This window comes from Arthrobotrys flagrans, assembly GCF_004000055.1.
Source record: "Arthrobotrys flagrans strain CBS H-5679 chromosome Unknown unitig_0, whole genome shotgun sequence".
NCBI classification, from domain to species: domain Eukaryota; kingdom Fungi; phylum Ascomycota; class Orbiliomycetes; order Orbiliales; family Orbiliaceae; genus Arthrobotrys; species Arthrobotrys flagrans.
The window spans coordinates 715,449-730,116 of NW_027137550.1; the positions used below are offsets into that span (position 1 = coordinate 715,449).

The following is a 14,668-nucleotide window of genomic DNA, read 5'->3' on the forward strand; positions in this document are numbered from 1 at the left end:
TGAGACATGCGAGCTGGTGGCTCTGGTGATCAATCCGTCGCCAGCAGGAAGCCTTCTAACCGCCCTTCGATTCGAGTCCGGTCCAAGTAAGTTGTTATTCTCTTCCTCTTCTCTGCTGCTTCTTCTTTTCCCGTAAACTCCCTTCGCACTCTCCAAAAAAAGAATACGAACACGTTTGATGGTTAAAGAAAGAGAAGGAGAAGAAGGATAGTATGGATGGATGGATGAATGGTGGGACGGAGGGAGATGATGGGGGGGAACCCGAATCGAATGCAACACTCAGCCTCTCCCACTGCACTCTCACTCTCACTCTCTTCACTGGCTGTAAGAATGCTGCTGCACTCGCTAGCTCTCCTCTCAACCTGTTCCTGGTCGCTTCTGCTCCTCAGATCCCGTTCCGGTATCAGGGCTCCTTCCTTCTCAAGATTTGGGGAGAGGAATCCAGCTATCGATTTCGCCGTCTCAAAGTTCAAGGGCCTTCCACAAAGCCCATGGCCAGAATGAGCATCCGGTGTTGACGTGAAGGTGAAGGATGGACGCCCCAAATCCAATTGCAAAAAGGCGATAACCCCTTTCGATTGGAGAATTCTAGCAAAGAGGAAGAAGAAATACAAAAATAATCTCGCAGCAGCCTGACTTACTCACTAAACCGCGAGTGTGCTGTGTATTTTGATTTCTTGGGGAGTGGGTGGGACTCGAGGCTCCATCGCCCGGGATTATTACTATTTGTTCCTGAGGAATATTATTACCCAGAGACCGCCGCGCCAGACCAGCCAGTTTTTCAGGTTCTCAGGGAAATCCCTGCCGGATATCTTGCCGTCTCCCTTTTTTTTTTTCCCCTTTTACCGATTGTGCCTTGATGACGGATGAACTTTTTTTGATTTGACAGAACCGTGGATTCGCAGAAATTGATTGTAGGTTTCGAATTGTCCCGCCTAGCGGTGCAATTTATTATCTTTCATGCTGTGCGCTTCAGAGAGATTAACAAATAACAACGACACACAACGACAGTTTTCTTGTTTCCCAACTTTTCCATCTCATCTTATTAGTCTCATATTTTTGATTTTGGCTACAAACAGCTCATATTTTTAGGTCATCGAACAAATTTTTAATCGTTTAGAAACGCGCGCGGGATTGCCTTGCAAAACCGCAAAGGCCCGGCCTGGTTTTTAGCTTCGAATGTTATGATGCTATGGGCTTACCGAAATGAAAGGAACCTGCGAGCTTTGGCTATCTTGCCCCATACAGCATAGCCTCGCACAGACGAAATCCGTTGGATTTTTTATTTTTTTATTTTTTATTTTCTGTCCCAGGAACAAGATCGAACTTTGACTCCCGCATTCTCCCAAACGAAAGAGAGATCATCAGCGTGGACGGGCGGGTTTTCTGTCAGGGGCCGAGCGTGAGATCACCGTCGATTTCATGCAGATTGACATTTTAGGTGGTCTGTGGCGCTTGTCACGTCAAATGAAAGTTTTTAAATTCTTATGAGGCTGGTGCGCCACCGAGATGTTCTGCGTTGGAAATTATATATCGCGGAGGTTAATTTCACTTGACTTATTTTTTGTCTTGAAGCCGTGCAGGAAACCTATAACCGGATACGTATTGCACAGATGTACGGTCGTTAAGGTGTATTTCGCATTTCGGTGGATGCTGAGACCGAGAACCCTTCTTAGCCTGAGTGGCAGGATGTTGCAACTCGAGCTCCTGTCAATCGCTAGCGTTCTCGTCATCCGCCCCGGCCCCTCGTGGGCCTGTGATCAACGAGATTAAACGTTTAAAACCCATGTTGCATGTTATGTAAACTGTTACCTGTTGTATCTCGGAATTCCATCCGAGAAGAGGAGATCTTCGAACCAACTTCATAAAATGCGCCACGAACATTAGCCACGAGGTAATTGGACACCTCCCCGCCGTTGTATCTTATCTTCTTGGTATCCGGCGCGAAACCGGTTAACGTTAGCCAGCACACATTGCATCGTTAAATTCTCGTCCGTACATACACAAGATGAAGCGCGAAGTCTGGGCCAATGCTTGACCTACGTGGCGAACTCCGCGTGGCAACAACACAATGGAGGCCTCGAAGCTGCCGAAATTACAATAACCTACACACGAACTCATTAAAAATGAACTGCCACCTCTCTCCAAAACCTGAAAGTGGAGATCGGGAGAATGCTGCGTATATAATCTACAACACGAACCCACAAATTCAGATGTAAAGTCTCGGTTATAATCACAGAACTTTACAAAACAACAAAAAAATTTTCTTTAAAAGATGCGATCTTACACTATATACAGAATCGATATTATCGTATAGATGAGAGATATACTATTGTAAAATAACATTGATTCGTAATCGCAGCAAATGGTACATTTCCGCTCTCTCGGCCCTGCATTTCAAGATATAACCGTTAAACTTCATAGGTTTGTGAATTCTTGGATTTAGGTGATCCCGTACCCAGACTCGACTTGTTGCAGATTTCAACAAAAAAAATACATTATCAGGCGCCTATGTTTTCTCCATAGAATTTCAAACTGTGGGGTTGTGCTTTGGATATCGATTGTGAGCGGTACACCCCATGCGCAAGAGGTTTTCGAGGTTTGCGGAGTCTACAGCTGCAGCTGTTTCGATGTACAAGATCAATTATTTGGGTACATGCCCGGGCGTCCGGTGTCCAACTCGACCTCCAGGCCTGAATTCGATAGTTTGTCAAGCGGCATGCGCAATATCGTGCCGCAGAACTAGATTGAATTGCTGGAATACTCTGCTCTAGTAATGTCGACATGTGTCTACAGATGACCAATGGCATATATGCATAACGACGTACCAACGCCATGGTTATGGTTACACAACGCGGCACTTTGTTGCATCTTTCGAACGTCCTTTGTTAGCACGTGTACTCCCCTCTCCCCATGCAATGGCCAACGTCAATCCTGCTCAAACATATCGTAGCACTAATCCGTATTCAACCCGGTGTCATGAAAGACAACAAAGTCAACACAGGTTCTATTTGACCCCCCTCAACACAGGAAGGCTACCCACCCCCTTCTCCTCTCTTTCGAAAATTTACTCTCCAAACCCGCATTCCAATGACCAACAAAGCTCCTCAATCGAAGCCAAACATCAAACCTCAAAACCAACCCCTCCTCCATAAAGATCAAAAAAGACGCGTCTATAAATCCTCTCAGAACAATGTCCCTTCCATCTCTGCCTCCGGAGATATTTTTAGAAATCGCCAAACTTCTAAAATCGGATCGTGCAACCCCCCGAAGTCTCCGTCTGGCCACTAAAGCAGCATATCATACCACGACGGAAGTTCTCTTCGAGGGCTTGAGCATAAACTACGGACGCACCCAATCGGTCTCACAAATGAAAGGTTTGACCGATTTACCTATTATACTGCCTCTGGTAAAAACGCTGTTTTTGCCGAGCGAGTCATCCCTTCCAATACCCGAAGATTGTAGGTTTAGATATTGCCCCGGGTTATCAGGATGCATCGGTTTTTATATAGTCAAAATGTGTATATAAAAATTTTCAACTTTCCTCAATCACAACCAGCTGTATTCCCAGAAGAGACCAGACTACCTTGGACTCGTGATCCCCGAAGCACCCTAGATACTACTACTACTCGCCCCAAACAAAGTACCACACGCGGCAACGCCCAGATGTACCGTTACCTTGAGACCGATCCAAAAACATTCTATGAAAGCCCCACCCGGCCGTGGGTGAAATACAACCTCCGGTTGCAAAGATATAAACGTCAATTAGAGGGATACACGAACTCATCATCCGATCTGATCGAGAAACTTCCGAACTTGCACAATATACACATAGCCATAGGGCTATTCTGGGGAGCACCAAGGATGGAAGCTTGGTGCTCTATGTTTGGAGGGGTACTTTGGAAGATTATTGCCGAGACTGGAGTTTCCGAGATTGAAATCTCAATACCGGTTGTTACGAAAGGGTTTATATCAATGTTCGAGGATTATGCTGTAGAAGGGTTGCCGAGATGCTGGCAGCCCGATCGTAACCAAGCCGTGGCGTTTCCAAAGTATGCACATTACCTCCATCCCGCGTAGGGCCACGATGTACGAGTAGACGTGGGAACCGACAACTAATTATTGTCCTCCTAGCGTCAAATCTTTCAGAATAAATATCAACACGACATCACCCGAATCATCTCCACCCTCACCGGGTTCTTCTCGCATCTCCATAACCTCAACTCCTATAGCTTCGGCAACACCCGCCCCCTCAATTCGCTGTTCACCTGTGAAAAACTATCGTCTCTTCACCTATCGAACATAAATCTCCGGGAAAATAGATCGCCGATATATAAAAAATTCGAGACCCTCGTGGCAGATTGTTTTAACTTGGAATGCCTGGGATTGGATACTATGATTATATTCCCGACATATAATATCAACACAACCGACGCCGCCGGGAGGATTATGAAATCGGTTCCTCCGATCGCGAGTACGAGTTCTTATAGGTTTAGACTACGAGCGGAAGAGCTTCCGCTTGGCATGATTAACGATCCACTTCCAGACCTAACTTGGAGGAATATTTTTACTTTCTTAACAAACTCATTGATCACGCTGAATGATGTTAAATTTAGACGGTTGGTATATAGGAGGAAACCGTTTTTTGAGGGGATATCGAGCATAAATGGTGGGGCCGGGGAGATTTTGGCTCCAATGGCAGGGTGGGGGTTTAACAATTTGCCGGAGGAGATTCGGGGGAAGGAGGGGGTGGAGATGATAAGTCCTTTTCAAAGTGACTATTCTGGGTTAGAAGAGTTGAGGGGAGTGGTGGGCGGTAGGAGCGGGGAGGGGGCCTTTAACGATGGTGGTGATGGGTGGGTTAGATACGAGTATTGGCAGTTCGTGAGCAGTGGGAAGTTGGTGGATGCGGGATGACTGCCGGAACTGTGTGTTTTTTATATTATATAATTACATGTCGACGGTGGGTGCATTTTACTATAAACTCTGCCGTAGACTCATGGTTTCGGTCTTAGACTATATAATGCGGCGCTGTGTTTAGTTAGATAGCTAACTATAGAAGTTAATTAATATAAAAGTTTTCGGTTCTCCGACCTCACCGCTATCGATGCCTAAGAACCCGTCTACTACCCCCGGGAGAATTCTTAACGTCATAACCCGGGACGTAAAAAAGATAGCTTATCGAGTTAAATCCCAAATCGAACTTTACCTGTGACGAAGACTCTAGATCTGGCCCCGAAAAAGTTCTTACCCGTTGCCTCAACCCTAACAGATAAGTTCGATCAAGACTAGCTTCTTAATAACACAACGACAAACCATTCCTCCCTGCTACGCCCTAATACCAATATAAAAAAACCACCAAACCACCTTTGAACACGAATCAACCCTCCCCCTGATCATTTGCTAAAATCCGAGGCCTAGGTTTCCTAAGAATCGAAAAAGGAACGGTTAAGATCTACTATTTCCGTTATCGTACCCCACCGACCACGTCGACATGCAGTGTTGCAAGTCAGACCACGTTCGTGTTGTGCTACTCAATCTACATAAAAAACCGAGGACCAACCTTTTCTAGTTAGAAGAAATATGCAAGTGATCGTTGGGTGTGCTTTAGTTTCACGAAGGAGAGGAGGGATTGGTGATATCTTGATTGGAAAGAAAACGGTACCGAACTCCATTTCGAAGGGTCGAAATGGTCACCTGACCTAATCCGACAGAGGGGGAACTCAACACAAAAGTACTCATGGATTGTTGTATTTCCCAAACCGGCCTAGTAAATTCGCGGTTCTTCGGTGAACAAAATTAAGCTTTCGCGACAGCTCTGAAAAGTCATTCGGACCTTCAATCTTCAACCTCATCATCAAAATGGCCAAAGAACCAATCCTGGAAGAAACACCCGAAACCACCGCCACGATGGACATCGACCCCTCCGAAAAATCAAAATCAAAATCCAAGAAAGGTTCGAAACGTGCCGCCTCGGATTCCTCTTCCTCAGACTCCGAACCGGAAACGAAGGACCTCGTCAACGTCGACTTTGAATTCTTCGACCCCCTCCCCCACGACTTCCACGGCATAAAACTCCTGTTACGCCAGCTCTTCGACGCCGACTCCCATCTCCTCGATCTCTCCGCCTTGACCGACCTAATCCTCGACCAAAAACTCGTTGGGTCCACCGTAAAAGTCGATGGAAGGGAGGGGGATCCTTATTCGTTCTTGAGTGTGATCAATCTGGGTTTACACCAGGTAATTCCCTCTTCTTTCAATCTACAGCTTTCGAGTTAGAAGATGCATATATCATATTATATACTAACCTTAAAACCAGAACACCCCCGCCGTAAAATCACTAACAACATACCTCCACTCCCAAACGACATCGACGCCCCTCCACGACCTTTTAACACCCTTCTTCAATCCGGAAGGACAAGAAGGAGAAGATAAAAAACTAGCAATAGTCCTGTCCGAAAGACTCATAAACATGCCACCGGACATTTCCCCTCCATCTTATAAAATGCTGTTGGAGGAAATAGGGTATGCTGTTGAAGACGTATGTCCCTCCTTCCCTCCCATACCCACCACCGCCCATCGACGATTGATACTAACGATGATGATATTTTATAGGGCGAACCGTACAGCTTTACACACTACCTCCTCCTCTCAAAAGTCTACGCGGAAATCGAATCCTCCCTCCCCCCACATCCCCCCAACGATCCCACCCCTCATCATCAAAACGTTTGAGACCGTCCTCCGCAAAAACCAGGAAAGTTAAAAAAAATGGTAATAATAACAATTTAACATTCAACTTCCACCCCGAAGACGACGTTTTCTTAAACCATGCGATCGAGACGGTGGTGTATAAATATAAACACGAACCGCCGGAGGAAAGTGCGGATTCGAAGAGGGCGTTTCAGGAGGTGGGGATATTGCCGAGGGGGAGGATGGTGTTGATGAGCAAAGAGGGGTTTGAGAGGGCGGTGGAGGGGTTGGGGGGGTGATGTTGGGGAGTGGGGATGTAGGATTTTTTGAGGGAAGTGTAATTTTAGCTAAAAGTATAGATTTTATGAATGAGGAATGATCGAGTCCATATCGGCCTTGGAAGTCATCCGGGGGCTGCGAAGCATACATCCAACCCGAGCAGCGCGATTCAAAAACAAAAAGTGCCGCACCAACAAAAGTACTACAAAAACCCCAATCTACCAAAGCTAAAGAACGAAGGAAGGAAGGAAGGAAGATGCTCCGCTCGAAAAGACCATTTCGAAAATAAAATCTATATACAAATTTCATGCAATGCAATTCAACGAAAAGCAAGCATGGCTGGTCTTTTATCCCTCTCCCGAAGGCTTAAACAAAGAGAAAAGTTGGTCGCAACAAGGTATCTAATGTACACCGCCCCTCCATACTCTATATACCCCCTTGTATACTCGATATATTCTTAACAAGTCCAAATCCCCACAACCCCATCCCTCCGTCCCTCAACCAAATACCCTTCCTTGGCTCTGACCCTCTCCACGATAGCCGGAGTACTCAACCGATCCTCCTTACCACCTTCGGCACCAGCTCCACAATTCCAATGTCTTCCTTCTACGCGGTCGTAGATCTTTGCGTAGTTTTCACCGGCGGCGGAGACGATCCTCGAGGCGTCGAATTGCATGGATGTTATTGGATGTTCGTAGGCGAAGGCGTCGGAGATGGAGCCGGTTCGGAGGTCCCAGATCTATTTTTTCATCGTTAATAAATATAGGTTAAGCACGGAGAGAGGGAAGGGACGTACTCTTATGCTTCGGTCCATCGAGCCGGTTACTAGGTAGGTATCGTCGAATTGGAGGGCGGTGACGGGGCCGGTGTGGCCGACGAGAGATCTGTGAACTTGTCCGCTCCTCACTGGTTATAATTAGCAAACCCGCTTTCGATTGCAAGGAGGGATGGAGGGGAACGTACGATCCCAAAGCCTGACGAGACCGTCAGCGGTACCACAAGCCAACGCAGCATCGAAGCACTGCAGGGCTCCCACAAAGTCGGCATTTGCCTCCGGTAGGTTGGACCTGCTATTCGACCGTCCGAGAGAAGCAAAACTCCAGCCGCTATCTTCGGATGCGGCGGTACTCGATGCCGTCCATAGGATATCCAGAGTTTGTACGCATCGGCCGGTGGAGAGATCCCATTGACGTAGAGTTTTATCAGCAGATCCGGAGACGAGGGTGCCGTTTTGGAAGTACAGAGCGGTGACTTCGCCAATGTGGGAATCGAGGGTGAGGAGGTGACAATCTTGAGTTCCAGCGGCAGATCTAGGTTGCGAGGAGATGGCAGACATGTCGTCTTCAAAGTCTTCTTCCTGGTTAGATTGCGGGCCACGCTTATGCGTTACGCTGTTTGAGCCGGGGAGGGAAGGGCCATCGGTTCTGCTGAGATCCCAGAATCGGATGGTAGCGTCGGTGGAGCCGGTGGCAACGTAGTTGTCTTCGACTTGCAGGCATTTTACGGAGGCGTGGTGACCCTCGAGCTGACCGAGGCTGCGACCGGAGTTGAGGTCCCAGACGCGGACGGTGTCGTCGAGGGCGGCGGTAACGAGTTTTCCGAAGGGGAAGTCGAAGTCGAGGGCGGTGATGAGGTCGGCGTGGCATTGCATTTCCTTGATTTCGCTGCCGGGGGACATGTGCTCGTGCAGGATGGGCATTGCCTTTCTCTCTGTATGCTCTTTCAGTACTTATGTATGTATAAAATATACGTTCGAGGGAAGACGTACTCTGACGCTTTCGGCCTTTGGGGCTGGGTAGCTTGGAGTAAATGCTCTCGGACATGAAGCCGGCCTCGGCATCCTCGTTCTCGATGGGGGAGCCCTCCTCGACCATGTCGTACTGGATGTCCTCGATCTTGTTGTCGAGCTCCAGTACTATGCAACGATTAGTATTTTATTCGGGAATAAAGCAACGGGGAAGGGAGAGGTACAGTCATGTTCGAGCTGGGTTTCTTCCTGCTCGAGCTTGGCGAGTCTCTCGAGGACAACACCTCGGATGGCAGTCAATTGGGCAATCTTGCGGTCGATTTCTCTTATTTCACCCGAGGCAATGCTTTTCCTGACGCCGAGGAGGTCCAGTTCTTCGTTCGTACGGTCTCTTTCTTTGGTCAAACGGGTGACGGTGTTTGGACCTCCGGCAGATTCTTCCAGCAAGTTTTTTCCCTCGCGGTGCTTTTTGGAGGGACCGGTGTCGACCGATGCTTTAAAGCCCTGGAAAAGGGAGTAGGAGGCATCGTTTTCGGGGATGTCTTTGAGGAGATCGTCGGGGAGGTAGGTCAGAGCACGGTGGGAGATTTCGGTGGCGGATAGCTTTGAACGGACGATTTCGGAGGGGGAGGATTTCGAGAAGGAGAAGACCCTCTTCTGGATGGAAGGGCGTTTGAGGTCCTTTGAGACTTCAGACATTGCATTATGGTAGTGAGAGCCCGGGTCAGAGAAGGGACCGATGAGACTTCCGGCGGTGGAGGAGACCTTCCGGGAGAAGGAGGAGATGTTTGTGTTCTGAGGGTGGTATAAAACCAGTGAGCCATGCCTCCGGCGGACCATTTTTCTTTCGTATCAAATACAAAAAAACACCACCCTATGTTTTCTCTTGATATACGAAGATATATACACTCATGCAAGAGAGCATACAGGTACGTATAAAGATATATATAGTATTGAAAAAAGACGAGAAAGAAGAAAGAAAGAAAGAAAGCGGGGAAGGCAATTGGGAAGCAAGGGGGGTATATATACGAGATATGAACTTACGGAGACAGCCGTTAGGGCATTGGATAGCAGGGAGGCGTCGTCCTCGCCGGTAGTCGTTCTGTTGGTCCTGCCCGGGTCTCTGCTGGCACTCCTCGAGGCCATCTATCTTGCCTCCCTCTCTCCTCTTCTACCGTGTAATGTATACTACCGTGGATCGAGTGATGGTGTGGGAGAAGGTGGTGAAGTGTGTCGATGGGGGAGTGGTAGATGCAGTGCAGATGTAAGTGTCGATGTAGAGTGAGGTGGTTGTGAAGCATTAAAATTTTGAGGTGTGATTAGATGCAGCAGCTGCTGCTTGAGCGTTTTACCAGGACTGACACAACCAAGACCTAAGACCCGGACAACTGCTGCTAACTTACCCGAGGTCTACCCACGTACGTTACAGATGTCAGCTTGTCAAACAGAAAATATGTACAATGGTGACAAGGATGATGATGATGGAGATGCCGCATTCCAGCCACTGCTTATGTCCGAAAGTGGCTGTGATGAGGATGAGGCAGCCAAGAATAGCAGACAGAAGTTGTTGTGGTTTCGCTTCATTTCATTTCAAATTCACCGCCAATGCCAATTTCCCGTTTTTCTATCCTGCTCAGCCTCTCTTTCCCTCCTTTACAAGTAGACTAGTCGTCAGCCTTTTACTAAGTATATCATCTCTTTTAATTCTTCGGATCTTCTTTTCACTTCATATTCGTAGTCACTGTCTTTTCGGGAGTATTTTTGTTTAAATCTATTTAATTAGTGTCTGTTTGGTTGATTGATTAGAAGGTAAGAGCGAGTTAAACCCACCCCCCCCCAACCTCCCTCATCTTCCACGTGGATTCGGACACATCTACCACGCACGTCAGCCTCTTTTTTTCTTTCGATTCAATACTGACAGTTCTCTCCGTCTCTTCACGACAGTCTTTATTACTTATATATATTTATACGTATGTATGTTGGTTAAGATGGCCTGTCTGGCGGATTGTCACTAACAGACAGACAGATATCCGACTCGTTATTTGATATCAAGCAACAAGTGACTCTCGGACCCACGGCCATCCTATCGTATTCCAGTTGCCAAAGGAAAGGGAATAGACCGGTCGATAGGAATTATAATGACCGTCGAGGAAAACAACCAGTACTCGGTCATCGTCCAGAAACTCCCCATCGATATCCTCCAACAAGACGTCGCCGCCCTGGACATGCAACATGACAAGCCCTTCAACGTCAACATCGATATCGTAAAGAGGGAAAAGATCACCATGTCTTCTTCTCTCGAAAATAACGGCTTCCCTTCCTCTCCCAGGTCTCCTGCTGAGAAAAAGTCCGAGGAAAAACGGTCGGAGGAGAGAAGGGAAGATATCCCCATCCTAGCCACCACTCCCGCCTCCCCGAATGGCACAAACACCCCAAGAACTCTCGTCGCGGGAAACGACTCTTCCTTTTCTCATCAGTCATCTACCTCAGCCTCGAATACTTCTCCGAAGCGACACTCCTCCCCCATGGCCCTAGACCACTCCCCTAATGGTCCCCTCAAACACCGGCACACCCTCCAAGTCCCCAAGCCCTCTTCCTCATCCTCATCGCACTCCAGGCATCACAACCATCCCGTCCATACCAGCGCTGGAATCTTAGCCACGACCGGTCAATCCGACGACATTCTCCAAAACAGAGATCAAATCGCCCCTATCCATCATACAACCCCTCGTCGCGCGTCCGTCTCTCTGGGGAGACGTCCAACCAGATCAATTCACTCTGACGGTCACCTCGACGAAATCCCTCAAGATGAAGACTCCGCAAAGTGGACCGAAGCCATCCGCGCGAAACGTGCGAGCAAACGAAAGAAAAAGGAAGAAGAAGTCGAAGATGAGGTCCTCGTCGGCACCAAAGTCGATATCAATCACTCGAATTACGTGACCATGTACAACATGCTCACCGGTATCCGTTTTGTCGTATGTTCTTTCCCTCCCGATCCCTAATTCTTGAGATGTGCAAAACTAACGATTCCGATTAGGTTTCGCGATGTAATGCCAAAGTGGACCGTCCGCTAACAGATGCCGACTTTGACGCTGCCCATAAATTCTCCTTTGACATGTAGGTCCCCTTTTGATCAGAAACAGTTTTGGAGTGGCCTGCCTATTTGAGAACGCCAGAGAGCTAACGAGCTTCCAGTATGGGCTCGGAACTGACACCCTCCGCCAAGTACGACTTCAAATTCAAAGACTACGCCCCCTGGGTCTTCCGGCACCTGAGGGCCCGCTTCAACATCGACCCCGGCGACTACCTCATGTCCCTCACCCACAGGTACATTCTCTCCGAGCTGGGATCCCCTGGAAAGAGCGGCAGTTTCTTCTACTTCTCCCGTGACTACAAGTACATCATCAAAACCATCCATCATGCCGAGCACCGATATCTGCGACACATCCTACGCGACTACTACAGCCATGTCACAAAATACCCAGACACCCTCATATCTCAGTTCTTCGGTTTGCACAGGGTCAAGATACCGTTCGGCCGGAAAATACACTTCGTCATCATGAACAACATCTTCCCTCCGCATAAGGACATCCACATGACTTTCGACCTAAAGGGTTCCCACATCGGCCGGGAGTACAAGGAGGTTGGTCCGGAAGAAAATCCAAAGGCCGTCCTCAAGGATTTGAATTGGGAATCCCGTAACATGCACTTGTGCTTGGGCCCCAGGAAACACGAACTCTTCGTGCAACAAGCCAAGCTCGATGTGGCGCTTCTGCAACGCCTGAAAATCATGGACTACTCGTTGCTGGTCGGAATCCATGACATGCACCGGGGCAACAATGATAACCTAAGAGAGAAAAACCTCCAGGTCTTCCAGCCCGGGAGTTCCTCCAACGAGGACATGGGTCTCCACCCTCTAACCAGGACCCCATCCAGACTCGAGAGCGCCCGCAAACGAGCCGAAATGAGGAAGCTTATCAACAGCGAAGTCCCCGTGAGTCTAGAACACAGCGACACCCCTCTTCCGGAGGAAATGCTCGCCAGGGCCAAGTACGACCCCTCTCTTTCATCCACCCTATCGGGTTCGAGATTTTGATAGCTAACACAAAAAATAGTGAGCAAGGGCCTCGAAGCATTTTCAATCAGGATGAGCATGGGTTCCGCGCCACGGACGGGAACGACGAGCCGGGGGAAGTCATCTACTACCTTGGAATCATCGACTGTCTTACAAAGGTATTTTTTTTTTTTTTTTCATTTTTTTTTTTTCACCGATCCTCATTCCCGTCGGGACCGTCTGCTGACATTTCCTTTTAGTACAACTTTATCAAACGGGCTGAACATTTTTGGAAAGGTCTCTCGCAGGACAAGACCGAGATATCTGCTGTACCACCACAAGCCTACGGCGATAGATTCTTCCGATATATTTCGAAAATCGTCCAGCCCGCTAGCGCCAACGATCGCGGAATTCCTCGGGCTTCTCCTGCGGGCAGCCATAACAACAATAGCACGGAGAACCCACCGTCTACGGAAACCGGCGTGCCAGACCGCGTCCGATCGAACGTTAGGTCTTCGTCAACCGAAAGACCAAGCACGACAATCCTACCCCCCGTCGAAGAAGTTGGAGAAGGCAGCAGCGGCGCTAGAAGCAGAAGCAGAAGCGACAGCCCGGAAACTGCCCACCACCAATTGCATCACCAAACCGAAGTTCCAGACGTCCAGGTCCGAAACTAAAACTGATTCTAGAACCTCTGTTTCTTTTTTTCTTTTAAAGTGATATGATGACGTACGAAGTAACTCAGCCATCCCTTCCTTCGGAATGCATATTTTCCTTTGTTGCTTCTTGTATTCCTTCCTTTTTTTATCGTTACGCCAAACATGCAGCTGGTTCCGGCCTACTAGTCTTCTGGACCCTTTTTTCCTTTGCGTCTACCCGAGTGCTACGGGGAGGAATTGTTTATCTTCTGTTTCTTTTGCGCAATACGGTTGTCTCTGCCCAGCTGCCTTGTTTTTTTCCCTCCCTCACGTTCCCATCTTGCGTGTCTACTTTTTTTGCCTATCGTCGGGGTTCTTCCTACTCCCCAAACGCTGGAGCCGGTTTAAGGTAGTGGGTTGGCTTTTTTTTTTTTGCACCAGTTTTGTTTCTGTTTGGTCTGGATCTGTTGGATCTGTTGGATTTTGTTCTTTTGGCCGAGCGAGAAGAAAATAACCCCGTCAAAGTCGAACCCTCAAGCAAAGCCGGCTTGTGTCCTTTTTTTACCCATTCTTTTCACACCCTTTTCTTTTGTATTCTATTCCTATTCTACTTGCTTCTTTATCGCGTCTTTTCTTTGGTTCCTGCGAGGCCCTGTTTACCTGGTACTGTCTGGTGGACTTTGCTTCGTCTTGTATTGTATTATCCCTCCGATGAAAGTGTTAACGAATTGTTAGCTCTCTCTCTCTCTTACTCCTCTTTTACAGGCCTTTTCTTTCTTTTTTGTTTTTCTTTTCGTTTTTACCTTTTATTTTCGGCTTGGACATATATAATAGATGCTGCAATATGTACATAATATCCCTCTGAACTTTTGAATTGCGAATACCTCTCTGTTCTTTTTTATCGTCTTTTGAGAATTTGGTTTGATTTGATTTGATTGAATCCGTTGGATATACATATACTCGCTATATCGCATGACTTTTTTTTTTTTTTTTTTTTTTTTTCGGCGACTACAGTGCACATGGGTTGGGTTGTATCAGACTCATTCTTCGTCTAAACTTCTTTTCTAGGTTTGTGTGAGATTGTAAGATTTGTGATTTATATTCGAGGTTAGTCGTAAGGTCTTGAGTTATAAAGGAGAGATGAGGGAGGTCTGGTGGCGCGAGGCGTATTCGGATGGTGGTGCCACTATTTACTTTATATAGATCGTTAATGTCAACGTTGTCTACTTGTCTCGTACCCAGGCCTGGTGCCTACCAAGC

The 14,668-nt window shown here is 47.7% G+C and overlaps 3 protein-coding genes across 3 annotated transcripts; 2 read left to right on the forward strand and 1 right to left on the reverse strand.

The window, feature by feature from the left end:
• Positions 1 to 5,862: 5,862 nt before the first annotated feature.
• Positions 5,863 to 6,732, forward strand: DFL_003322 (uncharacterized protein; the record flags this gene model as incomplete). Its single annotated transcript, XM_067632244.1, has 3 exons — positions 5,863 to 6,240; positions 6,320 to 6,541; positions 6,616 to 6,732. 3 exons carry the CDS (start codon positions 5,863 to 5,865, stop codon positions 6,730 to 6,732), a joined length of 717 nt encoding a protein of 238 aa, XP_067490531.1.
• Positions 6,733 to 7,426: 694 nt separating this feature from the next.
• On the reverse strand, positions 7,427 to 9,862 carry DFL_003323 (uncharacterized protein; the record flags this gene model as incomplete). Its single annotated transcript, XM_067632245.1, has 6 exons — positions 7,427 to 7,708; positions 7,766 to 7,875; positions 7,933 to 8,679; positions 8,738 to 8,884; positions 8,941 to 9,511; positions 9,761 to 9,862. 6 exons carry the CDS (start codon positions 9,860 to 9,862, stop codon positions 7,427 to 7,429), a joined length of 1,959 nt encoding a protein of 652 aa, XP_067490532.1.
• A 992-nt stretch (positions 9,863 to 10,854) lies between these two features.
• Positions 10,855 to 13,447, forward strand: DFL_003324 (uncharacterized protein; the record flags this gene model as incomplete). The annotated part of the gene is made up of 5 exons (XM_067632246.1): positions 10,855 to 11,691; positions 11,754 to 11,833; positions 11,912 to 12,766; positions 12,832 to 12,949; positions 13,031 to 13,447. The coding sequence occupies 5 exons, from the start codon at positions 10,855 to 10,857 to the stop codon at positions 13,445 to 13,447; spliced, it is 2,307 nt and encodes a 768-aa protein (XP_067490533.1).
• Positions 13,448 to 14,668: the final 1,221 nt, after the last annotated feature.